The sequence below is a fragment of the Mustela erminea genome, chromosome 16 (genome assembly GCF_009829155.1).
Source record: "Mustela erminea isolate mMusErm1 chromosome 16, mMusErm1.Pri, whole genome shotgun sequence".
NCBI lineage: Eukaryota > Metazoa > Chordata > Mammalia > Carnivora > Mustelidae > Mustela > Mustela erminea.
The window spans coordinates 31,578,000-31,604,847 of NC_045629.1; the positions used below are offsets into that span (position 1 = coordinate 31,578,000).

Genomic DNA, 26,848 nt, shown 5'->3' on the forward strand with positions numbered 1-26,848 from the left:
ACAGAAGCTGAAATGTTTTAAATTTGTCCCACTGTCGCCTCATTTTCATTCTCATTAATGAAGACAGGACTCTGGGACATTTCTCCTCACTATGTAACTAAAAGAATATATACAAAATCTGCATGTCACAATTGTACTGTGGACTTTTTTTTAATGGGTTTTAATGGGGTGGGAGACCATTGTTACAGTGTATAAATAGAAACATTTGAAACTTAATTGCCTTTGCTTAACTTAATTGTACTTGAAGACTACTTCAAGTACTGTTGATTTGAGGTTTTCCTGTGCAGACCCCAGACTTAAGGAATATATCTACCACTGTCACATACGAATCAGTGTTTGGCTGCCTCAAAGCTCTGTAACTATTCAGTGTCTGATTTACATCATGGTGATGATGTAGGGATGGAATACTTTGTTAAAAAGAATCACTGTTTCTAGTTCTACAGGACAGAATGCCATAGTAATCCTATGAAATGGTTTCTCTGGCGTTTTAGGTGTGGATTTAGTTTCCATTGGTTTTCGGATTTACTTAGGTGAAAATAAGCATGCTTGCATAATGAATATGATTTAGTGATCTTTTCTCTCGTACTTGCTGACTGTTAAATAATTAAATCCTCAGAGGCAGTTTCTTTCAAGTATTAAGGGTAGATTTTAATAGCATCGCTTTATTTTGGCTTAATTTTTAATATAGAAGACCTTGAAATTCTCAGAGATGAGCTACATTGTTTTTCTGCTGCAGAGATTAATCACTTTATAGTATGGTGGGAACCTTGTGTTTTTTTAAAATACACACATGCACGTGGGCACACACATAATTTAAGGGCTAAGCATGTTTTGGGGGTAGTATTGGCAAAATCTATCAGAGCTAACCCTTTCTTAATGCCACATACAATTGGAATAATACAAAGGAAAGCACTACTATTGAGCCACAGTGCATAATTTACAAACTGCCTTTTCTTTTTTTTTTTTTTTAATTTATTAAAGCACAAGTGGGCAGAGCGAGAAGGAGAAGTGGGCTCCCCGCTGAACAGGGAGCCCGACATGGGGCTTGATCCCAGGACCCTACTGAGCCACCCAGGTGCCCCTACACTGCATACTTTTAAAAAACAGCATTACTAGCTATTGTTTCAGCAAGCACCCCCTCAGCTGAGTTTATTGATTGAATAGATGTATCATAAATTTCTGGCAGTATAATATGCTTTCAACTTTACCTATTATATCTTACAACTTAGAAAAATTCTGTCACGTTAGGGGTATCACTTTGGTGTCTGAATCTTGCCTAACTGACATTTTATCAGTGATAACGCTATATTGCAGCTGTTAAACTTACCGCAACTTCTCAGTGCCTCTAAATCCAACGTCATTGAGTGCCAGGAAATAGGGTGTCTTACAAGGATATTATGATTAGGACATAATATGATACAGAGCAGGGTTTGGCAGATTTTTACTGTAAAGAACCAAACAGTAAATATTTCTGGTTTTGCTAGTCATAAAGTTACTTAACTCTACCATAACAGCCCGAAAAGTGGTCACAGACATTAAGTATACACAGAAGATCATAAATATGCTTCAGTAAACCTTTATTGCCAACCCTTGGTATAGGGCAGTGGGTCTTTATCTTTTTTGACTGCATATTGACGTTACTTGGGAACTTTGAAGACCATGATGCTTGGGTCTTTGCAGTAGAGATTGAGTTAACTGGTTCTGGGATGTTGCCTGGTTGTTGGAATATTTATAAGCTCTGTAGGTGGTTACACTGTGAATGAAGTTTGAGATCCACTGACAAAGAGGAAAGAGCCAAAATTGAGTCATGACTTGAAGGATGAGCTCTGTACTTAACTGTGTGACTGTGACCAAATTAACTTAACTCCAGTATTCAGTTTCCTCATCTTTAAAGTGTACTTATTTTAAGGAATTAATTAAGAAAATGAAATGACAAAAGCACAACTCTCAAGGTCATTATAGATCCCCCTTAAAATGGGAGATTTGAGATTATTTAAAATGAGTTTTCCAGTGAAGTATGCTTTCTACTAGATTCTAGAAGTTATTTTATTTTGAGCCAAAATTCGTTCTTTTAAACTTCATGATTCTGCCATTTTGAGTAGTATACTCTGAGCCTAACCTATTGACCTGATAACCAACCCTTGAGATATTATAGATAATTTATTAAACTAAGTGAATTCCTTATGAATTCAAGCCCCTTTACCATCTTTCTGACAATCCACCTGTTTTTTTGTTTGTTTGTTTTTACCCCAGAAATTCTGGTGTGCAAAATTAACTACAACTCTGGAGGCAAATTCTAACCAATATAGAACACAGTGGGTCTGTGTTGATCAAGATTAAGGCCTGTCTCAAGGTCATTCAGCTAGTAAAAATAGAGGCAGGTTTCATGTTTAAGACTGGCTTACATTAAAACCTTGCAATTAATGAACTGGTAGACTCAGTCTTTTTAAAAATAAAAAAAAATTGGTCCCTTAAAACCACAGACATTTTTATGAACTGCACCATCATTGGTTATACTTTGATTTCCACTTACTGAGAAAATACTGATAATGTTCAGTGATATAAATGCTTTTAAATAAATGTAAAGTTCTGTAGGCAAATATCTGAAAAGACATACTATGAGCAATGCTTGGCATATTTGGACTTGTGGATCCCCTTAAGAACTATGACTTCCCCCAGACTCTTAAGCCTAGAGTCTGGGGTGCCTGGGTGGCTCAGTTGGTTAAGCGACTGCCTGACTGCCTTCGGCTCAGGGTCATGATCCTGGAGTCCCTGGATGAGTCCTGCATTGGGCTACCTACAACGCGGGGAGACTGCTTCTCCCTCTGACCCTCCCCCTTCTCATGCTCTTTCTCTCTCTCAAATAAATAAAATCTTTAAAAAAAAAAAAAAAGTTTAGAGTCTGTAAACCACAGCTCTAAATAATATCTTCTTGCCACATACTACTGAAGCTCATTTTTGGATGCCTCATAGAGAAGTGTTTTAAGATACCAAGATAAGATGGTATACCCAGAAATATCAGGGATTTTATTTAGATTTTTTTTTTTTAAATTTTAAACTAGTATATTCATTCTTTGACTCACTACTGCAGTTTGCTTCAAATCATTTTTTATATATGAGGGTATTTGAAAGTACAGCTTAGGAAAGGTTAGAAACTTCTGTCCTTTTTACTGTTCTGTTGGAGTTAATGGGAAAATTAAAACTGTCAGGAAAAAAATAAATTCTAGGTAATAAAATAGGAAAAGAGGTGTTATTAATGGGTTTCTCCGGTAGTATAAAAATTTCAAATCTTTGTTTTACTGATACACAACCAGAAAACAAATGTCTGCCAAATAAAGTATTTAAAAATACGAGATTAGGAATTAAATTATAGGAGTAAACATAATACCTAAGTTTTACAGAGAGTGTTCACACATGCTGTTGCTTTTAATCAGAGCAAGTCACGTGTTAATCTTACTGTTGATCTTCTGATGCTCTCGGATTATTTTCTGAATCTAGATTTTTCAGTTATGTCAGCCATACAAGTTGTACCCATTGTAAGTAACTGTTCTGCATGTGTACACATACATTTAATTTTTGCATGCATACATAATTCATTTTGAACAGACATTTTTTAAATGACAAGAAACATCAGGAAAACAAATAAAATACAGCAATAAGGAAGTTAAGTGTGCTAGTAGAGAGTGTTATTATAGTTGTCCTAATTAAGCTTTTAATTGGCTCTAAGATGCTAAGCAGCCTCTCAAAGGAGGAAACATGCCAGTTTTGGAAGATGACAAACTTCTCTGGTACTGAATTTTGGGTTTTTATACAGTTGATACCATGTAGCATAATAAACAATATCCTCAAAAACATTTTAAGTAAACGAAGCAGTCGATTATATAATTGATTTTTTTTATCTTTAATACAAACTGATAAAATTCTATATAGATGATTTTTTTCTTACTGTCATCCAATATTCAGTTGCAAGGTGATTTTACTTGAGCAAAGAATTTTGAGTTCTTTTATTATTTTTTTTTAAATAGACTTTTTTAAAGATTTTATTTATTTGACAGCGATCACAAGTAGGCAGAGAAGCAAGCAGAGAGGGGGAAGCAGGCTCCCTGCTGAGCAGAGAGCCTGATGTGATGTGGGGCTCTGTCCCAGGACCCTGAGATCATGACCTGAGCTGAAGGCAGAGGCTTAACCCACTGAGCCACCGAGGCGCCCGCTAGAGTTCTTCTAAATCTAAAAGTTCCTTTTTTTTTTTTTTTTTTTTTTTTCGATTTTATTTATTTGACAGAGATTACAGGCAGGCGGAGGTGGGGAAGCAGGCTCCCTGCTGAGCAGAGAGCCTGACATGGGGCTTGATTCCAGATGCAGAGATCATGACCTGAGCCAAAGGCAGAGGCTTTAACCCACTGAGCCACCCAGGCGCCCCTAAAAGTTCCTTGCTTTCATCTGTACTTCTGGGGAAAACAGTATTAAAACATTTACAAATTGTTATTAATCCTTACAAGTAGAGTTGAAATCGGGTTTCAGTTTACAGTTTCAATTTGTATATTTGCCTTTTGGTTAAAGAGCACATAATTTGAATATTTGGAAGACAACCTTGAACAGAAAGCCCGAGATAAATATCTTTAAGATATTCTAATGAGTCATATTTGAAGCAATGAATTATTCTATTTATAGTCAACTCTTTAGATTTCTATTCAGCACTTTGGCTCTTCTATGTTTTGGATGATAATTGATACTTGACATTACTTTCAGATGTTGCAGAATCCTAAAATGCTTTCTAAATGATTAAATTTTTATAATTTTGAAAACTGGCCATCACATTTGAGACTAATATTTTGACCGTGTCCTATAAATTTACTGTATAAACTATTCAAAAAATGTTTAAAAACCATGGAACTTAGCTTTGTTTAAGGAGATGTGGGCTTTCAACTCAGTTTTACTTGACTGTAACTAGCCTTGAATGTATCCCACATTATGACACTAATGGGCAGAAAGAAAAATTTCATAATTCTGGCATCTTGAGTAAAAACTATCCAGAGCTTTTTCTTAATCATTTTGGCAACAAAACCCAATCCTCAGCAGCAAAACCAGCTATTTATATCTTTTACTCATTTCTTTAAATGTGAATATTCATGTTTTGTGCAGAAATACTGTTCTGATTATAGGATGCTACCCTAAACCCCACTGGGAGTATTGTAGTTACTATTTTCCTAAAATCTGAAAATTACTGCATCCTATACATCTTACTCTAAGCATTTCAGATAAATTTATGGATCTGGATTAGTTTTTTTTTTGTTTTTTTATCTTAGGGGGTTCCAGATGTTCTCCTCTAGGCATCCTTTTGGTTGGATGTTATGAAGGATGCGCTACAAATGACAATGTTAAATCACTTTCCTTCAGAAACTGTTAAAATTGGGTATTAAATGGTAGTTTGAAAGCCTGATGTTCATTTTAAAAAGTAAAGGTCCATCAGTACTTTATGGGCTATAAAATATGCTAATACATAAGAATCTTCCAATGTTTAATCTTAAGAGGATAACCGTAGGTAGTAGGAATTTTTTTTTTTTTTGATAGAAATCACAAGTAGATAGAGAGGCAGTTAGAGAGAGAGAGAAGCAGGCTCCCTGCTGAGCAGAGAGCCCGATGGGGGCTCAATCCCAGGACCCTGAGATCATGACCTGAGCTGAAGGCAGAGGCTAACCCACCGAGGCACCCCGGTAGTAGGAATATTCTGACCTCTTTTTACCCTTCTTTACTTTTCTTCTGCCAAGTGTTCCTTTCCTTCCCTATCTGCCATGTTTATCCCAAGAGATGAAGGTACTCATTATTACCTACAAGTTACAAACACTAAAGAAATAATCTGTGTGGCCAGACCTGGTGTTGAAGAAGCCTGTGAACCAGTTTTAGAAAAGCATTTTTTGAGTTCTGCCTGCTCACAATATCAAGTTATCTAAACCCTTCAAGTGTAGATCCTTGAGAGATCTGTAAAACTGAAATTTTAATTTCTGACACCATCTTAATATTCTGGGAGTGTCTTAAATCTTCATGCATCATTTTACATTTCCAGAAAAGTTACATTATAATCAAATGCTACTTTCCTGGGATACCAGAATATCTTTCCACATCATAATAGGAAATTTAGTAATTAAATTTTTTTTAAATTCCCCCCCCCAAAAGTAAGCATCTTGCCAGATGATGTCAAGATTGAGGAGTTTCTTACCTGGAACTTGTTCATAATAGGATTGCTGTGGGGTAGAAACATACCCAGTGTCATGTGACCAATGTTAAAATAGTAAGTACAGCAAGGGGTGCAATGGGAGACTTGATGAAAGCTATATAGAGAAGGCAGTAATAAGAATTGGATCTTGTGTAGAAGTTTCCCAGGAGAGAGAAGGGCAGGAAGAAAAATAGGTGGCAGAAAGTCAGGGCAAGCAGGTTAAAGAATAGAAAGAATGTAATGGGGAATGAGGTTGCGTTGATATATAAGAGCCAAGTTGTGATTCTCTTTGTTCTGCATGGTAAATTTGTAAATTTTTATATACTGAGGCCATGGGAGATTTTTAAACTAGAGATTAGGTCTGTTTATATTTGCCTTTGGGAGAAAACATTTGGAGGGTTTTCATGGATTAAAATTGGGGAAGTGATCTGGATAGACCTTTTAAGGACTAATGAGAGCAGAAATAACAGCCTTGTTTGGGTAGTACAAAGAAGAAACAGTACAGCTTAGTTTAAGATGGGGCAGTCACTTGAGTCAGTGGGGTATGAATGGAAACTACTATATGTTGAGTCTCTAGGCTGCTGTAGGAACTGTCAAGGATGCTTTATATAATATATTTATTTGTAAGTGAAGTTAGTCCAGTGAAAAGTGGAAAAAACCAGATCACAATGAGTAAAGAAGAAAAATTATACCTGCTTATGAAAAACAAAATAGTTCTAAAACTGTCTTCAGAGAAGAGAAACTTGATGTTGGTATATATTTAAGTGAAAATGAAAGTGGGGAAAGATCTTACTGAGTCTCTTGAGATTTGTGCAATGGAGTTATTTCTAAAACCTGGATTTATTTCTTCTCTCATTTATTCTTAAGAATATTTGTCTTTTAAGAAAAAAATTTTTTAATGATTTTTTAAAAATATTTTTATTCATTTGACAGACCACAAGAGAAGGGAACTAATGCTGGTGGGGGGAGGGCGGAGGGCAGCGGGCAGCGGGCCGCGGGCGGCAGGGAGGGATGTAGAAGCGGGCTGATGGCAGGCTGGGCTCGATCCCAGGACCCTGGGATTATGACCTGAGCTGAAGGCAGCCGCTTAATGACTGACCCACCCAGTCACCCTTAAGAAAATCTAGTTGGTCATCACCTGCCTCATGTTTGGAATTTTGAGAACCAAAAGAAAATCAGGGAAACCTTCCCAACTTAGTTCTGTTTAGCACTTCGAGTCAGATGCTGTGCTACTCCCTACCAGATGATCTGGAAGCACTGCTAACCTGTGATCCCAGGGAAACCTGTAACCACAGGCACCAAGATTAAGCTCACTTAATGACACCTAGATTTATATTCTACTTTACATTTTACTCAGTATACTGATGTCACTTTTCATAGCAGCTTTGTGAAGTGTACAAACATTACTATTTTTTTATGTGAGGAAAATAAAGTTGATTGTTAAAATTTTGAGGAGTAGGAACTGAGATTTGCTTTATCATTCCTTTTCTTTCCATCACATGTTAATCTGGTTTTTTTTTAAATCCATGAACAAGAAGTCTTTTTAAAAAATATGCAAAATATGGTTAATCAGAATTCTTTAAAAATGAACCTGAGGAGAAGACTGCTTTCAAGGATAGACAAAAATGTATTAACTATAAAGAACAATAATAGCTGATATCTTGGTACACTTAAGATTTTGGAAATGGTTTTATTAAATAAAGAAGTTAGTAAAGTGAGTCTTGATTTATCCCAGAGCATAAGGTTTATTTTTTCATTTAGCAAAAAAGTATATGAAATATCACTAGGAAACTAAATTAGAGATGGGTGTACTTCTTCGCTTTTATTTCTAGCATTGCAGATTGTGGGGTTTTGTTTTTGTTGTTGTTCTGAGTTTATTAATTGCTATGTGCCAGGTCCATAGCTTTGGTAGATCATTGTTACCTCCTGAAACTGTTCTAACAGCTCTTCAGAAAGGTCTTTTGTTGTTAGCAGAGATACCTTAGCCCTTTTTGCTAAGTTTAAGTGAAGTGAAGGATTTCCTAGAAAGGTCACAAACGTCAAAAACCAAGTATAGAAGAATTTATTTTTTAATCCCATAATTTGGAGAAAAAGATAATGACCAAGAGTTAATTGCTTTCACTTCCTAGGGAAGCAAAATTCATTTCTATTTCAAGTGAATGCTTGGTTGCCTCATTTCTATCCCACTTAAAATCAGCTGATTAAAATGAGTTTCTAGGCAGTTTGGCTGATTTCAAATAAGCTACAACAGTGATATGATGTATTGATTCCTGAGTTAAGTGTGCTATTTATGAAAGTTACTGTCAACCTGGAAGAGCTCACCTGTTCTGAGATTTGTTTTTGATATCAATAACCAAGTGATACCTTTCAAAAGAGTTGGAGGAAAAAACACGGTACAAAGGAAGAATATATTTGTCATTTGTTAAGCTTTCAGGTTGAGGTGTTCCGTGCTTAGTGTAGGATTAAAGATCACAAATTAAATTCTGATACTTAAGGGGTAGGGTTAGGAGACAGGAAATACCTATTTTAAGAACTAGCTGAGAAAGCCTTCAACAAATCACTATAGAATGTTACATAAATAGAAGCACCCTGCCTGTATTTACAAACCCACTTGGCAGAATTTTAAGAAGTGCCCTCTGAACAGACTGTACACTCTAGAATAGTGACTTTTTTTCCCCCCCTAAGATTTTACTTGAGAGAGAGAGCATGAGCTGGATGAGACGCAGAAGGAGAAGCAGGCTCCCGGCTGAGCAGAGAGCCTGATGTGGGGCTCAATACCAGGACTCTCAGATTAATGACTTGAGCCAAAGGCAGATACTTAACCAGCTGAGCCACCCAGGTGTACCTGGAATAAGGAGGAGTTTTTAAAAAGATACTGGGAAACCTAGTACAGTTGTTGAATATTGATTTAAATTTATTATGGAAATATATTCAGCTTTTCATAGGAAAATAAAGCCACTAAATTTCAGTTAATCATTTTCAGTTTGTGGTTATGTTTTAGTATTACTATAGACCAGAAAACTGAAAAAGTATTCTTTAAATACCATTAATTAAAACTAAACTGCTAATAGAGGTTGCAGAGAGAATATTCAAACCAACATTTATTTGAAAAGCATTTTGTCAGGGTGCTTGGGTGGCTCAGTTGATTAATCTCTGCCTTCAGTTTTCAGGTCATGATCTCAGGGTCTTGGGATCAAGGCTAGAGTCAGGCTGTCTGCTCAGCAGGGCATCTGTTTCTTCCTTTGTGCTCTTCCTCCTCCTGTCTCTTTTATCAACTAAATAAAAATCTTTTTTAAAAAGTGTCTTGCCATGCATTGTGATGAGTGCTGGGAAAGTAAAACCTAAGGAGTATACCCCTCCTCTCAGGGGACAGGTAAAGGAGTCTCTTTGCTGTTGCTCTTCTCCACCTGAAGTACTTTTTCATTCTCCTGACTTCGAAGCCATTTACTCTACGCAGTAATCTCACTTTTTACTCTTAGCTTTTATTTTCCCTGTAAGGTGGTAGATGCTGTCCTTAAGTACTTCAAACTTCTTTCTATATGTTGATTGTCTTTGCTGTCGCCTAAATACCCACACATTTGCTTCAGGATTCCAGAATCCTCCTCTTTTGAATTTCTTCAGTACTTTCAACTTGTCCCTTTCTTAGTGACTTCATTTCAGCATTTAAATGTTTATTACTTACCTTTTAAAAAAATACTCTTACTCTGTGTCTCCCCCTTTGCAACCAAATTTCTCAGTTTATATTATGTAATTCTTCATCTCTATTCACAATATAGGCCACTCTTAGTTTTTTCACCTTGCCCCACTGATGTACCAGTGTCACTTGCTCTGAGATCACCAGTGACCTCCTAGGTGTTCAGCATTTGTTGAATGAAAGTATTGAATGTTTCAGTCCCTAGCTTAAATTTTTGGCAGCATTGTTATGATGGACTACTTCTTGAAATAACTCATTCCTTAAAATCTGTATCATTTTCTGGTTTCTTAAATGCTAGGATTCCTCAACATACTGGTCATAGTTTTTTTCTCATAGTCTCATCTGTTTAATTCCATGGCCTTATTTACCACACACATTCTGACAGCTCATTTTTATCACCAGTTTAAGCATTATATCTGTATAGCCTTTGGTGCTAATTTCCCCAATTAGGAGCTTAAACGAAAAAAAAAAAAATAAAATTTTGAGTGTTTGTTACATACCTGGTAGAGCTGAGTGCCTTTCATTATTATCATTTGGTCCCTGGATAATAATAAATATAAAGTGCATAGATCTTTCCCTGATAATTTCCCTACTTTATAATAAAACAGTTCTCAATCTTGAGTAAGCATCAGAATCACCTAGAAGGCTTTTATAAAATGCAGATTTCTAGGCCCCACTTTCACAGTATCTGATTCAGTAGGTTGGGATGGGGCCTGAAATTTTACATTTCTATCTAGCAAGTTTCTGAATAATGTCCATGGTGCAGATTTGGGAACTATACTTTGAGGACCACTGCATTTAAAAAGCAAAATAACCTGCTTCACAACTGTCACACTGCTGGGATATGGCAGAGCTGAGACTTGGTCCCAGGTAGTATCTAGTGTTTACCCATTTAACCTGCTAGTCCCACTCCAAACATATAAACTCCTCTTTGTTAGGTGTGTCAGACTCAGTATCTTCATAACTATCTAAAACTGGTCCTCTTTCATTAGTATTAGTATAGGAAGGAAGCTTCCCTTATTACTTTCAAACCCTGCCTCTCCCATATTCAGTCTCACCAAGCACTGTCAGTTCTTCCACAACTACTACTACCATTTGCTGTTGCCATCAACCAAGTCAAGGCCACTATTGGTTCTCATCTGGATTTCTAAAACAGCTTCCTAACTAGTCTCCCTGCATCTACTTTTGACCTCCTTTAATCATTCATACAATACCAGGCATAGTCTTTTTAAAAGGTAAATGAGATTAATACTTTGTTGAAAATCCTTTCACTGGTTTTAGAGTAAAGGCCAAAATCTTTACCATGCAGTGGTAAAGATCTTTACCGGCAGTGCTCTTAATTATGCCTGCTTGAGGATCATTTATACTATTCTTTCTCTCCTTCATTATGCAATTATGTAATCCTACTGGCCCATATAAGTGCTAGAACTATTTAGTGTTTTGGGGTTCTGTAACTATGCACTAGAACCATTATTGGGTGGTATTCTGTTGTATAAATGTACCATGGTTTTATTTGCCACCATCAATTGTTTTTTTAATCAATTACCTGCTGTATATGTAAAAAGGAATTGTGTGTTTTTTCTTATTTTTTTTTTGAGACTTATGACAGAGGACAGATTGTCCATAAAAAGTGGCATTTTAAAAATGTCTTCATATACTTTTTTAAAGATTCTATTTATTTATTTGAGAGGATGAGTAGGAGGAGGGGCGGAGGGAGATGAGTACTCGCTGTGGAGCTGGGAGCCCAACCTGGTACTGACCCCAACATCCTGGGTTCATAACCTGATTTGAAGGCAGACGCTTAACCAACTGAGCTGCCCAGGTGCCCTATCTTCAGATACTTTTCATTTGGGGGAGTAGATAGTACCAGTGGGATGATGCTAGGTGCACTAGTAGGAGCCCGAGTATTAGGACCCTGTATTCTAAACTAAGGAGTTTGAAGGTAAGCCTAAATGCTGTGGTGAACCATTGAAGATTTTTAAATTAAGGGAGTAATTTAGGATTTATGTTTTAGGAAAATCTCTCTGGCATTATGAATATAAGTACTAGCATTGTATTTTGAAGCAAGGAGACCAAGAAACGATTTCAGTAATTCACTAATCCAAGAAAATGGTGATGGGTACCTGAATTAAGGCAGTGGTGGAGAAACAGAAGGAATGGAACAGATTCAAAAGAAAACAGATTGTAACCAAAAGTATTCATCTCATTAGTATATCTTTTCTTTCTTTTTTTTAATTTTATTTATTTATTTGACAGAAATCACAAGTAGATGTGGGGCAGGCAGAGAGAGAGAGAGGGAAGCAGGCTCCCCGATGAGCAGAGAGCCCGATGCGGGACCTGATCCCAGGACCCTGAGATCATGACCAGAGCCGAAAGCAGCGGCTTAAACCACTGAGCCACCCAGGCACCCCAGTATATCTTTTCTTTTAAGCTGCCTCTCACATCCTTTCCATACTTCAAGATTAAGGAATTAGTTTTTCTCTTAAGTCTCCTATTCTAGCTTTAATTTGTCTTTTTCACTTCTGAATCAATACAGAAACTAATGTTTTACATATCTAGTACTTAATACTAACAGTAGCCCCTGTCATTGGGTGCCAAACTCCTTAATTTGTAACACTTGACTTGGGTTATCTAATTAATCTCTTTTTTTTAAGATTTTATTTACTTATTTGAGAGAGAGCAACAGAGCACAAGCGGGGGGTACAGCAGAGGGAGAGGAGACGCAAACTCCCCGCTGAGCGGGGAGCCTGATGTGGGAGTCGATCCCAGGAGCCTGAGATGATGACCTGTGGCAAAGGCAGCCACCTAACCGACTGAGCCACCTAGATGCCCCTAATTTAATTTCTATATAAAATCTATGATGTGGTTGGAAGCATATACCAGGAAGCTGAGGCATATCCTCACAAAGCCAGTAACCTAATTCACCCTTCCTCTTAAAGCTTATTCTTACCCAGTATGCTCTTCTTACTGTTGAGTGTGCATTTGTTCTTGTGGTTGAAACCATGTCTTAGGGTTTTGTGCCTTAATAGCATTAAGCACATAGTAGGTACTATAACTTGCAGATATTTTTCTATTTAGTCTCCATAAGAAACGGTACCAAGAAAGGAGTGGTTGATGATGGCTGTAGTGTGGTTTTAAATAACAGATTATTCTACATCTTTTCAGATCTGGATGGTGCTCTACTCTCAGGGCCAGATTGTGATAGGAATGTGAATACAAATTTATTGGCTGAAGCCGGCTCCAGTCAGGAAGGAGGTGATGCTGGTAGGTACAGTAGGATTTTAGTAAGAATATATTAAAAGAGGATCTGAAGATGGGGAAGTGTTTGTGTACATGATTAAGGAGCTGTTGCAATTTCTTTCCCCTAAAGGAGAGTATTAAATGTACCTTAAACCTGTGTTAGCTGTGTTTATGATAAGACTTTGGAAACCTGATCAATACAAATGGAAGGGTGTTTATTATTGTTTGAGGGAACCACTTATTTAGGGCTTTAAAAATTCTTAAATATCAAGTAATTAATAGAGCTGGTGACTTTCTGCTAGTATATGCATAGCATGAAAATGGTCATTATCCAAATAGTTGATTATTTAATTGATATTGATGTAAAATGTATGGTTGGTAATGGAGATAGAAAATGTTAATTCTAAATAGCAATATTTCTATCAATTGTAATTTGGGGGGAGTATCCTACACATGGAGGCAGAGTGTGTGAATACTCCAGAGAACAACATGAGTATAAATAAATTAGGAACAGAAAAAGCTTTCTTTAGAGAAGAATACCAAGCTAATAAATACAGAATCACAATTGAAAAAAATACCCCACAGGAGATAATTCAAGATCATCTGTGGATGTTAAGCCACTATTGATGGGCTTATCACAATGATTGGGCAAAAAGGCTGTTGTAATAGCATATTCACATGGTCTCCATATAATCTCATAGATTACTTCAGTTACAAAGAGGGAAAGATTGCTTTATAATAAAAAAAGTTGGAAATACCATGCCTCTTGTCATAATGCACTAGCCACCACACATCACCCATGTAATATTCTTGCCAGAAGGTTTAACCCAAATCTAATCATGAGAGGGGAGAACATCAGATTGGTCTACACAAATCCAGCTACTCTGGATTTTAAAATGTTAATGTCATGAAAAACAAGCAGAGGAACCACTAGATTGGAGCAAACCAACTAAATGCATTGTCAGTCTTGATGACATCAGGGTTCTAAAATGACTAGGGGGCATTTGGGGAAAAGTTGGGAACTTGAATGAATAGTATGGATTAAATGATGGGACAGTTTCAAATTTCTCAGATGTGATAAAAGTACTGTGGTTATGTAGGAGAAAGTTCTAGAAGATACTTGCTATATTGAGGGGTGAAGCAATGATGTGAAGATTTTCAAATAATACATAAAAGGTGTGTGGATTCATAGAAAGCCCATGTGGCAAAACTAACATTTGTCAGAGATAGACAAAGGGATATAGATATTCGTAGATTAAACTTCTCATAGCTTTGGAATTATTTAAAAAATTGATGGGGAAGGGGGCAGCATAGGGGTACTCCATTTTCACAGGCTTCTGAATCTAGTATGCACTGATCACATGATGTTAAGCCATGTAATTTTGAAGGAAAGAAATTGCCTTAAGGTAGTTTCTCTTAATTGTTGAAACTAATTTACAGAAAGTTTTGAAATGCGCCATTTACAGATCCATATAGGTTGAAATTTGAAGACTTTTTCCTTCTACAAAAAATCACAAATAGTACAAGGTATTTTATGTTTGGTTTAGAAATCTGGTTGAAGAATGGGCTTTGACAGGGTATGTGAATTCATACACAGTTTTCATTTCTCCACATAAATATTTTCAGTGGCAAATGGTCCATATCATTCATCCCCTTTTCAGAAAAAGTAAACTCTTGATTTAGAGTCATTTCTCTTTAGGGGACATTTTGATCCATTTTTGTTTTTGCAACTGAGACCAGCCTTGGTCTTCTGATTTTGACTTCAAAAGAACGCTGCTTTCTTTTTAGTTTGCCATTATAGAAGAACGGACCCTGAAGGATACTACTGAGCAGTGAGCACAATTTTCAAGTAGAACTTGAATGACCTTAGTGATCTTTCAGTGATTGAATTACAAAAGCAGTACCTTTGTCAGTCTGCTCATATACTTCTAAATAAGGAACCTCTACTGTAAGAATTTGACCAGATGAAAGAAGTTTGGGTTGAGGTTTTTTGAGTTAACCATTTTGTATTCTAGATACGGTATCTCCTGTTACCATGGATACTTTTTATTAATCTATGCTATAGGTAGGTTATCCAAAGAAACAAAGAATTTCAAGTATTAGGAACTTCTAATTCTGAATTTTGGGTTATCAATTTTTAGGTGTTTTTTTTTTTTTTAAGATTTTTTTTATCTGAGTGCAAGCATGAGTGGGGGAGGGTGGTAGGGGGTGAGGGAGAAGCAGACTCCCCACTGAGACCCTGGCATGGGTCCCTGGCATGGACCTGAGCTAAAGGTAGATGTTTAACTGACTTAGCCACCCAGGTGCCCCCTATAAATTATTTTACGGCTATTCTGTTCTTATATGTAATGATAATACTAACTTGAGGGTCCTAACATATCCAACTTGATTTCTGGCAGTTTTTAACAAGTATTTTGAGCAAGTCAAAAATACATATGTGTTAGTATTTGCTAGATAACACTTAACAAATAACTGAAGGGGGTGTATACTTTGGACATTAGAAATACAAATGTGAGTAAAACAGGCACAGCCCTTGCTCTCAGAGCTTAACTTTTTTGCACTGATTTGATCAAGAGCTATGAGTCAAAGCTCAAGCTTTGTTTAGAAATGTAAAGCTGAAAATTGATAGATTCGTGTTCACAGGTTACTAGTACCCTGTCCTAATTTCCATCCCCTGTCCAGCCCCCACCCCACAGATACAGTGTCTCACTTCAGGATTCTGAAAACTTTCCCTCAAACAAAAACAGATTGTAGTTTAATTACATAATTATGAAATCAGAAGGCTTTCCTAACATTTAAAAAATGGGTGAAGGTATTCCAAGTATAAAATAATTTATATTATTAGTAATGGAATTTTTAAATACCTTAGGGACCTGTTTGCATTGTTGGGTATTGATACTTTCACCAAAGAGAAAATACTAAGTTATTTTAATTTTTAAGAGAAGTAGGGCATCTGGCAGATAGATGGAGGAAAATGAATTTTTAGAAAACCTATTTTTGCAAGCATTCTTTATAAAATCCATAGTTTTCATGGAAGGAAAATTAATAAATTACTACACAAGTAATCTAGCATATAGCCTGGAAAGGAGTGTTCAGGCAGAGGAAAGAGTACAAAGGTCTTGCCGAGGGAGCCATTTTTCCATGAAGGAACAGTACAAAGGCCAGTATGCCTGAAGCAAAGTGACCCAAGGGGGTGGTTAGATAAAGGGCTAGATTTAGGTAAGGCTATATAACATACTGTCAGTCTTTGGTGTTTTTATGTTTGAGATGGGTAGTCCTTGAAGGCTTTTTTTAAGTGCCAGGTTCTCACTTAAAAGTTCTGAAACAATTTCTAATTGGTGTGTTGAGAGCAAACTGTAAGAGGGCAACAGTTACGAACTGGGATGGCTCTGATGGCTATTGAAAATAATCCACAGGCAAGAGTTAATGGTCGATTGGATCAGGGTGGCAGTAGCTAGCTATGGAGAATTCTGAATCTTTACATTGCCAAGAGGATTCCTGGATCCAGGTAAAGACATACATATTCAAGAAGGAATCCTATCCAGGGGGCATCTGGCTGGCTCATGCTGGAGTATGCGACACTTGATCGCAGGGCTGTAAGTTGGATCCTCACTTTTGTGTGTAGAGATTACTGAAACATAAAATCTTTTTAAAAGGAGGGGAGGTGAGGGAATGCTATCCAGAGGAGGTAATTTTTATCTTCACTAGTCTGAAGATCCTCAGGTACAGATTCCTTAAGGGACATTGATTATTTTAATTCTGCCTTTTCGATTTTCACTTATTTAAGGATGGAGTTAGAAAGAGGTTTTGGTGAACCCCACGAGGGCCCAGTGTGTCTGGATTAACAAGCAAGGGTATAATACAGCAAGAACCTTGCATTTGTCATTCCTAGTATTTATATTTTTCATTCTTAGTCCATTTTTCTATACTGCTAAGTCTTAAAACAAGATTATGTGATTATTTTGGAGGCAGTAAGGAGACTATCCTCCTGTTCCAAAGCTGTGCTGTAAGACGACAATTAAGATAGAGTTCGGCTTGAATATGTTTGAAATTCAGTATAGAAGAGTAGTTTCATGTGGTCTCCATACACTGTTAAATATTATTGAAATATATTTTACCGAATTTTTCTCTCCCCATGGTTGTATTTTAAATTTTAGTTCTCCTACTTAAGATGCTTTATAATTAGGGTATTTTGATAATGAAGTATGAAGACATTTCTGTTTCAGACTACAATGTAGAGATTTTTATCTAGCTATTTATAATAAGCTGTCATAATACTCATACAATAAAGTTATTTTCTGGGTTTCTTCAAATTTTGGTAAGAGATCTTCATTACCATCATTACATCAGAATCACTTTTCAATTGTATTAGGTACTTCACATGATTTCAAGTATGGCCTGATGCCTGGACCTTCAAGTGATTTCAAGTTTGGATTGCTGCCAGGTACTTCAAATGATTTCAAGTATGGATTGATACCAGGTGCTTCAAATGATTTCAAGTATGGATTATTGCCGGAATCTTGGCCAAAACAAGAAACTTGGGAAAATGGCAAGTATTAGTCAACTAAACATCTACGGGAATTTTAAAATGATTTTTCACAATTAAAAGCTTCCGTGTCCTGGGTTTTAAAAAATCAAGATACTGGTAGTCCTGTGATAATCCCTATTCTTAGATATAGACAAGCTTTTGATAGCAAATTTTGTTTCCTATATAATTGCTTTTGTGTGTGTGTGTTCTTTTTAATTCTTAAAGGTGAATCATCTCTAATCATGAACAAGTTAAAATGCCCTCATTGTAGCTATGTAGCCAAATACAGACGAACACTAAAAAGGCATTTGCTCATTCATACGGGAGTCAGATCATTTAGCTGTGATATTTGTGGAAAACTGTTTACTCGCAGAGAACATGTGAAAAGACATTCCCTGGTAAGTAACTTTAAATATATATAACTGGTCTTTGAGATTAAAATGTATTTATGTCACTGAAGTTTAAGGTATTTTACATGAAATTTAGGGAAGGTTGGTTGTTAAATAAATTGCTTTAAACAAAGATTGATTTATGAACTGAACTTGATACAGAAAAACAAAAGCATACATTCACTTACTGTTAAATGGGTGGTTTAATTGAATGGTTCAAACGCATTATTGTCTATATTGTCCTTATATTGGATTTTTCCCCCCTTTAATTAGGTGCATAAAAAGGATAAAAAATACAAATGTATGGTGTGTAAGAAGATCTTCATGTTAGCAGCCAGTGTTGGAATAAGACATGGATCTCGACGCTATGGTGTTTGTGTAGACTGTGCAGATAAATCACAGCCAGGAGGGCAAGAAGGTGTAGATCAGGGACAGGATACAGATTTCCCTCGGGATGAAGAATATGAAGAGAATGAAGTAGGAGAAGCTGATGAAGAGCTGGTTGATGATGGAGAAGATCAGAATGATCCATCTCGGTGGGATGAATCAGGAGATGTTTGTATGTCTCTAGATGATTAACTGACCTATACTCCTCAAGGATGCTGCATTTGGACATAATATGAATCGACAATTTGAATTGTTGAACTTGAAGGCTTGCAAAATATGGTACATGCTGGATGGTAGTTATGTTGCTGTGAAAACTGTAGGGTCAAAAAGCCTTATAGCAAAAAAAAAAAAAAAATTTTTTTTTTTTTTTTTTTTATATTTGCACAGGACTGTACAGCAAACAACCTTGTGGTTGGATTACATGGAGTCCCCACATCTTCAGTCAGTTATCAAAGTAAAAATATTTTTTATTTATAGGATATACAGTAACTATTTGGGTCCTACGAATATATTGTACCTGTCCTTAAAGAGCTTACATTCATGTGTCACTTTAACATGAATGAAGAAAATCCATTTATAAGACTACAGTGACAGCTGACCCAATTACTCTGTCCATCAAACCACTCAGGCTAGTTTGTACTAGTAGAGTTTTGTTTCTATTTTTATTTTTATTAATTTTATTTTTTTTAATACAGATTTTCAGTGAGGGGCTTTTTCAACCCCATTGGTTCTACTTTCCTGTATTTTTCCATTTTAATTTGCTTCATAACTTAAACCACGTCTCTTCTAGTTAAGGTATTATTTCTCAATTTTGTGCTGATGGGCATGTTTATAAGAACTGGAGAGGTAATTTATTGGAATGAACTAACTGACTTCCTCCATACCATACCCCCTTTCCTTTTTGACATGAATTTTACTACTTCACAAATGAAGAAATGATGTTGCAAAGTTAACGTGGCGAAGTTGACAAATACCACTAAAATGATTATGATTTAGAAGTAACTTTCTCCTGCTGCTCTAATCTGATAAATGGTTATTACATGACGTTTTCTGACAATGGTATTCGGTTTTGGGTATCTGTTACTTTGGCACTATTCTTGTTTGCCTCTTTATATTTTTGCCAGTGTACTATACCTCAGTCCTATTTGAAAAGACAGAAATCTAATCAAAAGAAAAGTCATAGAAACAATAAGTAAAATGATTTGTTTCCTAATTTGACCTCCATGTCCAGTTTGGTTAGCTTGTTATGCAATATAAGTGAAATACCAGGTTTTTACTCCTGTGCCCTTTTTATCATTAAAAATAACATAAAAAGTGCATTCTCTTTTGTTTGATACTTACTGGGATATTGAGCGTTTTGAAATTATGATAGATAAATATTTTTTCAATTCCTCAAAGTTTTGCTACATCTTCATAGATAGTCTTTCTGGTAGTCACCATGATTCAACTGTCGGCAAAAGTCTTAGAAATAAAATATCGAGAGGCTTTACAATTATTCTGTTAACTAAATTCTTTAGGGTACAAGGGGTGATATTAAATTGAAATGGTCAGATTTATTGAGTCTGATGACAGATGAATTAGCTGATTGTTAAACTGACAGCAGCATTTCACATAATATTAACATGCATGACATTTATCAGGAACATATTGTATATTATATAAGATTGAGGGATATCCTATTTTCAGCTTTCTTTTAATAGAAATTGAGTATATTTTCCTATTTTATATCAGGTCACTAAATTATGCTATTTGTGTGGGAAAAATTGCAAAGTACACTTTGACAGACATAATCATTTGGTGCTCCATCTGATAAAAGTTGCAAAGTTGATACTTTTTTTTTAAGAGACAAACTTTCTCATTGTCTCAGATTTCAATAGTGTAATGATTTCATGTTAGACATGGATGTTTCTGCTAGGATGAATCAAGATAAAAGTATGGTTACAGGCTTAGATACATCTTCTGTCATCTAAACCTAATTGTAGTTTCTACATAACTATAAAATTGACAGGAATAGTTTGGTTTGATTTTTGTTTAAGACTGAAGAGTACATCTTATTCTCCGTGTTCTAGACATATGAGTATAATGTCATTCTGGTGGGGTCCAAAGTAGACGTTAGTTGGGCAAAGATACTATGAATGAAAAAGTATTTTAAACTTAAAATGTTCTGCTTTGTGAATATGTAAGTATAGTATAAAGATTTCTTTCATCCCATTTATCCCCCTCCTTTAAAATAAACCATAGTTTACAATTGGTAGATCTGTCTATATATAAATATATATTAAAGAGAAAAGATATATATCAGAAAATCACCTAAATCTGCTTTATTAGACTACAGTTCACTTATTACATAGAAACTGGACTTGGCTTTACATTCTTAATGTACTTTTACTTTTCCTCAAGATATGAACTTAAACTCTTTAAACTGAATTTTCTTTTACTACTTAAATCATTTATGTATATCTGGTAAATTATGACCAAATTTTTGTTAGACTGCATACAGTAAATTGAAATACACACTTGGTACACTACGGGATTGTTGTGATTTTGTTTTGGTTTTAGTTGGAAACAAAGTTTGATGTAGATGGCTTATTACTGTTAATTTAAAATATTCTATAATTGTCCATTACCTTTTATGTTGTGTTGTGACAGATTTGGCTATATTTTTAGTCAACTGAAATATACTTTAAAAGTTTGTTTTTAGAAAGGTAATCCAAAGGAATGTTTATACTCGAATATATTAGCCTCAGCCTATATAAAAATTTCTTCTTTAAAGTAAACATTTTACCAGAAACAGAATTGACAGATTTTTCTACTTGCTGACTGCCTAACTTATTTGTTTCATGATCTCGAGGGACTGCCTTTTCCCTTCTAGGTCTTTTTAAAAAATAGTTTTAGTACTAAGGTATACTACTGGACGTTTCTATTTTTTTTTTTAAGTATATTCTTTTTCTGACTTACAGTACAATTTCAGGAAGTTGATAGATACTAAGAACTTATGATTGGTCTCAGAGGTGACAATGGAATACTCATAATTTTGTCTGTGGAGCCCTGGCAGAATTATGTGTTACACATTTGCTGAATTTTTCTCTTGTAACTTATATTTTAAATGAAACCTATTTTAGAGCTTGTAATTTTAATGAAGAGGAAAAATATAAACTGTTTTCTTTGCTATTTACTCTAGTAACAGACCCTCTCATATAAATTAAGATCATGTAATCTTTCTTAGGATTCTCAGAGACAGTTACTTCCATATGGTCCCTGCTTTGTCATTGTTACTGGCCCTCATTTTTCATATTCACTAGATATGTTGCTAATTGTAGCACCCTAGCAACTAAGAGCTTAAAAAACTGTAGGAAGGGGAAACTGAACACTAATAAAGAGCTTTGAAATTTGGTGGGGAAAACACTAGCTGGTTTTGGTAGAGCCATCCTGATGGAGAAGAGGGAGATAGAACAAGCGAATTCATAAAGTGCTGCAAACACTGGTACACATAGTAGAGGCCTACTACATCTTCATTCAGTAATAGATGCAAACCAGGAGGAAAGGGGGAGGAGACCAGATGAAAGGATCAGGGTTGGGAAACTATATTCATCCAACGAAGTGTAAAAGGCCTGAAGATGACTGGAGTAGTATACTATGGGGGAAAGTGTGATGGAAGAGGAGTTTTAAAAAGTCACAAATTTCAAAACTTCAGTAAGCTTTATGTGTGTTTTTAGGGTTTTGTCAACATAAGAATTTATCTTTCTGAATAATCCCAAAAGCTACTTTTTTTTTTTTTTTTTTAGTGCCTACATGTGCCATTGAGCTTTACATTATTTTCTCTAATTCCCGATAAGGTAGGTGCTACTGTCTCTCTTTTATGGAAGAGAAAGTCTCCAAGAAATCTGCATAATATAACTTGCCCAATATAACACAGCTATTAAGTGGTAGAGCTAGCTGGGTTTTGACCAGATTTGATTCTGAATGAAGCCCATGCTCTTTTTAGGGGGCTCTATTAACTGCCTCATTAAACAACTTTTGTAGAATTTCAGTGCTTTAAAGAAATTGCTCAATGGAGACCTATTTTCCCTGTAAACCGTCTACATTAGGAATTTGAGTGTCTAATCTTTCCTTCCTCAAATACCTTATTACTCTTTTCCTCCTAATTCAGCAGTTTTGTCATTGACTATAAATAAGATACCTGACCTCAGTGTAGCACATGCTATTAATTGGCTGTGGCATTTTTATTTTTAAAAGGATGGTTTTAAAGTGAAGAACTAGATGTGAACCCCAGTTTTTGTGCCGTTCAGTCACCCAGATCCTTAAAACTTAACTATGGTACATAATATATGTGCTTAGAACTAACAGGTGTTTTTTTGTAGTCACTTTAGGATTTAAAGTGGAAAATTTCTTTTCTGCTGTATCCCTGCTTTCAAGTGAAGTTGAACCGTTCTAGATAGTTTAAAGTGTGTTAGGAATAAGCACACTTAGATGTTTTCTAGCCCTGAATTTTAGGACATTGGGTACTTACTTGGAGTACACTGGCTATTGAGAACAAGATTTTGGGTTGAAGAGAGAGGGATGGTTGAGGCCATGATGAAATGGGAGAATCAGCATTTTAAACACTGTAAACATAACGCTTTCTTCTGCCTGCTGTTTGTAAAAGCTCTTTGGGAAGATCTTTTACGAAGACCAATTTTTTTAAATGTAATTTACCTACCTAGTATAAGTGTCCTAAGACATGTATGTAAACTTCCAAAACTGTTTGTCTGTGTATTTAGAAAATACACAAGAATCTATCAAACCTAAAAATATAAACTTGTGAGCACTAAACTTGCTTCTGGCTTCGTGAATTTTGTTGACTCTGACATTTAATTCAGATTTCTTTGCATTATAAGTGTAATAATTTAGACTAATCGGGGTAGCGGATCACCTTTGTAAACTTAAAGTTATCTTTGTACTTAAGGTTTACAAGTTTGAATTACAGAATATTAGGGTTTTGGGGGTTTTATGTCTTTATATGAAGTGCATAAATGACTCAGACTACCTCCTAGTGATGCCTGGAGAGCTGCTCTAATAGGTGATAGTGATTTGTAATCAACATTTCATCTATTTTTTCATCTTTATTACTTGTGGGAATTTTCTACAGGTCTTAGAAGACATTAAGATATTTCCCCTCTCGTTTACATGTGTGCATAATTTTGGAAGTGGTTTAAAAGGGAAATGTAAATTACTTCATCCCATCTTTATTGCATATTAGCAGACTAATAAATTACTAATAAATACATGTTTCAAGTCTTTGAAACTTTAATAATACAAAGAAAACATTTACCTGGGTGTGTTTAGGTTTTTGTGGTGGTGTCAGTAATAGAATAAAGGAAATCAGAAATGACTAGATAGACTTTAGTAAGGAAATGAGAGTTTTGTTTGGAGAAGGCTGTCCATGTAACACATAAGGCTTGGTGTATTAAAATTGTAAAAGAGCTGTCATGTGGCAGAATGATTAGGTATACTCTGGATGGTTCTGAGAGGTTAAGACTGGGACCACTTGGCTCAAGATTAAAAAGGTTTTAATAATCAGCCAAAGATTAAATGTAATTGCTTCAGAAAGAAACCAAATCTATTGTTTGAGATGTTGTAGAACATTCTGGCTAAGCAAATATTGACCAAACATTTCTATCTATAGGTTTTGGGTTTTTTGCTTAGAAGTTTACGGACCATTGTAGTTAACCAGCTTTTTGTTTTGCTTAGCAAAAACACTGATAAAGTTGCATAAATATCTCATGACACCAGAAAGACACAGTGGGAATTTAGAAATCGTGCTTAACTGTATAGAAAACATTGCTATTTGAGCTTTTTTCTTTTTCACTTTGCAAATGATCACAACCAATATTTGGAAGCTGGTGTAGGAAATTAAATTACTGGATCCATGGTTAAATGAGAAAATTAACCTTTGGGTCGTAGCCCTTTGTCATAAGTTTTTTTTTTGAGTTTTGAACTAAAGGAAAAAAAAATGAACCACAAATCTATTCTGTTAAAAGTGAATAAGGAAATAGGTTGTGTGAGAGCATGTCGCCTTTACATGCTAGCGATACTGCCTTCTGCCTGCCAGCCAGATACTTTTTCCCAGCACAACCAAAGTTTAGCAATAAGAAATTACTAATCTTCCAAGCATAATTAAGTATGTTTTAGGATATTAGTGGAAGATAAGCAAAAGACAACTTTCTTGGCACATGCCTCAACACTCAGAAAACACACAAAATAAGATAATTGTAGAATGTTTCAGGTTAAAACTTTGAGAGCAAAAAGGAATTGATCCTGAGAGGTTACTACAGTAATTTTACAGTCAGTTTTGGGATCCAGGATTTCTGAACTTCATTTCAGTATTTTACCTGTATTCAAACCCGTTTGATAAATGATTTAAGATTGGGGAAGACTGAAATTTGGAACTACAAAATATATTCAGATGTAATTCCTGGCACATAAATCTGAGCTCAAAGTTAAGTGATTATTAAAAGATGTCAGCAACTTTATGATTTTGCTTGTTAGTATCTAATGGCATATAGTTAACAAGTTAATTTGGTTTACAAGCAGTTTGTGTTGCCAAGCACAGGGAACGTGTCATCCCTTGGGACGTCCCCCTCGCCCTCTGCTACGCCCCTACGTGACCTTACCTGAAGACGTAATGACCAAACCCAACCTATAGCAAATATGACTATAGAAATCTCAGTGCAAGTAGCCTTTAGGTTTTTTTTAACTTAGATCATCTGCTTAACTTGGAGTACTTCGTGACAAACTTTATATTAGCCATTTGCTGCAAAATATTTACTTGAAAATAATGGCTGGCTTGTCCCCACTAATATCTTAAGTGTCTCATAGTATATATAAGGAAGATGTAAAACCTAGAGGAAACCTATTAGAGTTTATACCTTGATGTAGACTGCAACAGTGCATCAATAAAGATCATAGAGATCTGATGCTTTTGTTGCTAATCATTTTTGTATGTGTTAGAAGCATGTTGAGTGGGCATTTATATTTCACCTTGTGCAACACAAATGTGTGTTCATGTGGAAGATGGAGCTGAGTATATAACTCACTCTTACCCTCTTCCCTGTTCTTGCTGAGACCTGGATCCCTAAACTGGGATGTTGGCATTTACATAGACACGTGGGTAATTAATTCTCCAAAGTACACTGTTCAATCAATTCAGTCATTCCAAGGAAGAGCAAGTCTACAAACTGAGTCCTCTTCCAAGAGTACTACTCCAGGGAATTACCGTCACCCATGGCAAGGGAGATTTGAAACAGATTTTTATGCCTTGGTATGGATTCTTTTGGGGGGGGGCAGTTTTAAATTTGTCTCTCTTAGGATTTTGTTGTTTCACAGACCTAAAGATGTTTGTTAGACTCCTACATTAGATTTCAGGCAGCTTTTTGGAGGCATTCTGAACTTTGGCCCTTATTTGTGCCTTCTGAAGGTAGCTGACTTACTGGCACCCCAAGTCTATTTTCTGGCCCTTTGTTACTGCTGGTGACTTACTCTGTATTCAAAATGTGAGCTCCGATTTTAGCCTATGGACTCTTCTCTTCGGCTATGTATGTATTCAACAGATAAATCTCCAAGACTCATTTGTGAAAAAATGGTTATCTGTGATGGATAATGATTTCATGCTGTATTATGTTCTCAATTATTGCATGCCATTTGCAATAGAAAAAGATTGAAAAGCAAGCAAGGAACCAACAGGCCCTTTGTTTCAGTGGTTTTTGAAAAGCAGGAATGATTGGGAATTGTGAATGGATAGGATAACTAAATATACAAAGTGGTGCAGATTAAGAAAATGCATACATGGCACTTTGCATTATCTCCCTTCAACATGATAGAAGGAGAGAATACTTTTATTACCTTGAAAATGTATCTTAAAGTCACAGGGGAAAAAAGATTTGCTCCGCATACAATTTTTGCATGGACCTTAATATGGCAAACAAAAATGTTTGTATCAGCTATTTATCTTTTTCTGGGATATGACTATTACTACTTTCTAGGTGCCTCCTAGTTCTATAGGACAAGAACTGTATTAGACAAGTGTATAAGATCTTACTCAGAAGATCCATTTATGTACTCAGGGAAACTGACACCTTAACAGAGTCTACCTCCTATTTGGGGGTGGGGGGGTATGATGAAGTTACTTGGACCTAGAGAGGAGTTTTCCTATCCAGTAAAGAAGTTCAATACAAATGCAGGCCTTTGGGGTTAATGTTCAGTCCACTTATTTTTGGCAGAGGGAAAGAACACCTTTTCTCAAAGGATGAAATCACGAGCTTCTATAGCGCCCCCCCCAACTCCAAGTTAACTTTTAAGGAAAGTAATAGCGTATCATTCAATTTTAATGCGTCCCCCCCTTTTTTTAAAAGCATACT

At 35.8% G+C, this 26,848-nt stretch overlaps 1 protein-coding gene across 3 annotated transcripts in view; it reads left to right on the forward strand.

Moving 5' to 3' along the window:
* ZBTB10 (zinc finger and BTB domain containing 10) overlaps window positions 1-23,264 on the forward strand; it is a 36,493-nt gene extending 13,229 nt beyond the window's left edge. For 2 of the 3 annotated variants that reach the window (XM_032315642.1, XM_032315640.1), the window contains exons 3-6: window positions 13,074-13,172; window positions 17,521-17,697; window positions 17,902-18,074; window positions 18,339-23,264. In XM_032315642.1, coding sequence (XP_032171533.1) covers window positions 13,074-13,172; window positions 17,521-17,697; window positions 17,902-18,074; window positions 18,339-18,644 — 755 coding nt within the window. In that variant the 3' untranslated portion in view covers window positions 18,645-23,264. The remainder of the gene's footprint in view (window positions 1-13,073; window positions 13,173-17,520; window positions 17,698-17,901; window positions 18,075-18,338) is intronic. The other variant, XM_032315641.1, reaches the window with a different exon arrangement.
* The last annotated feature ends 3,584 nt before the right edge of the window (window positions 23,265-26,848 follow it).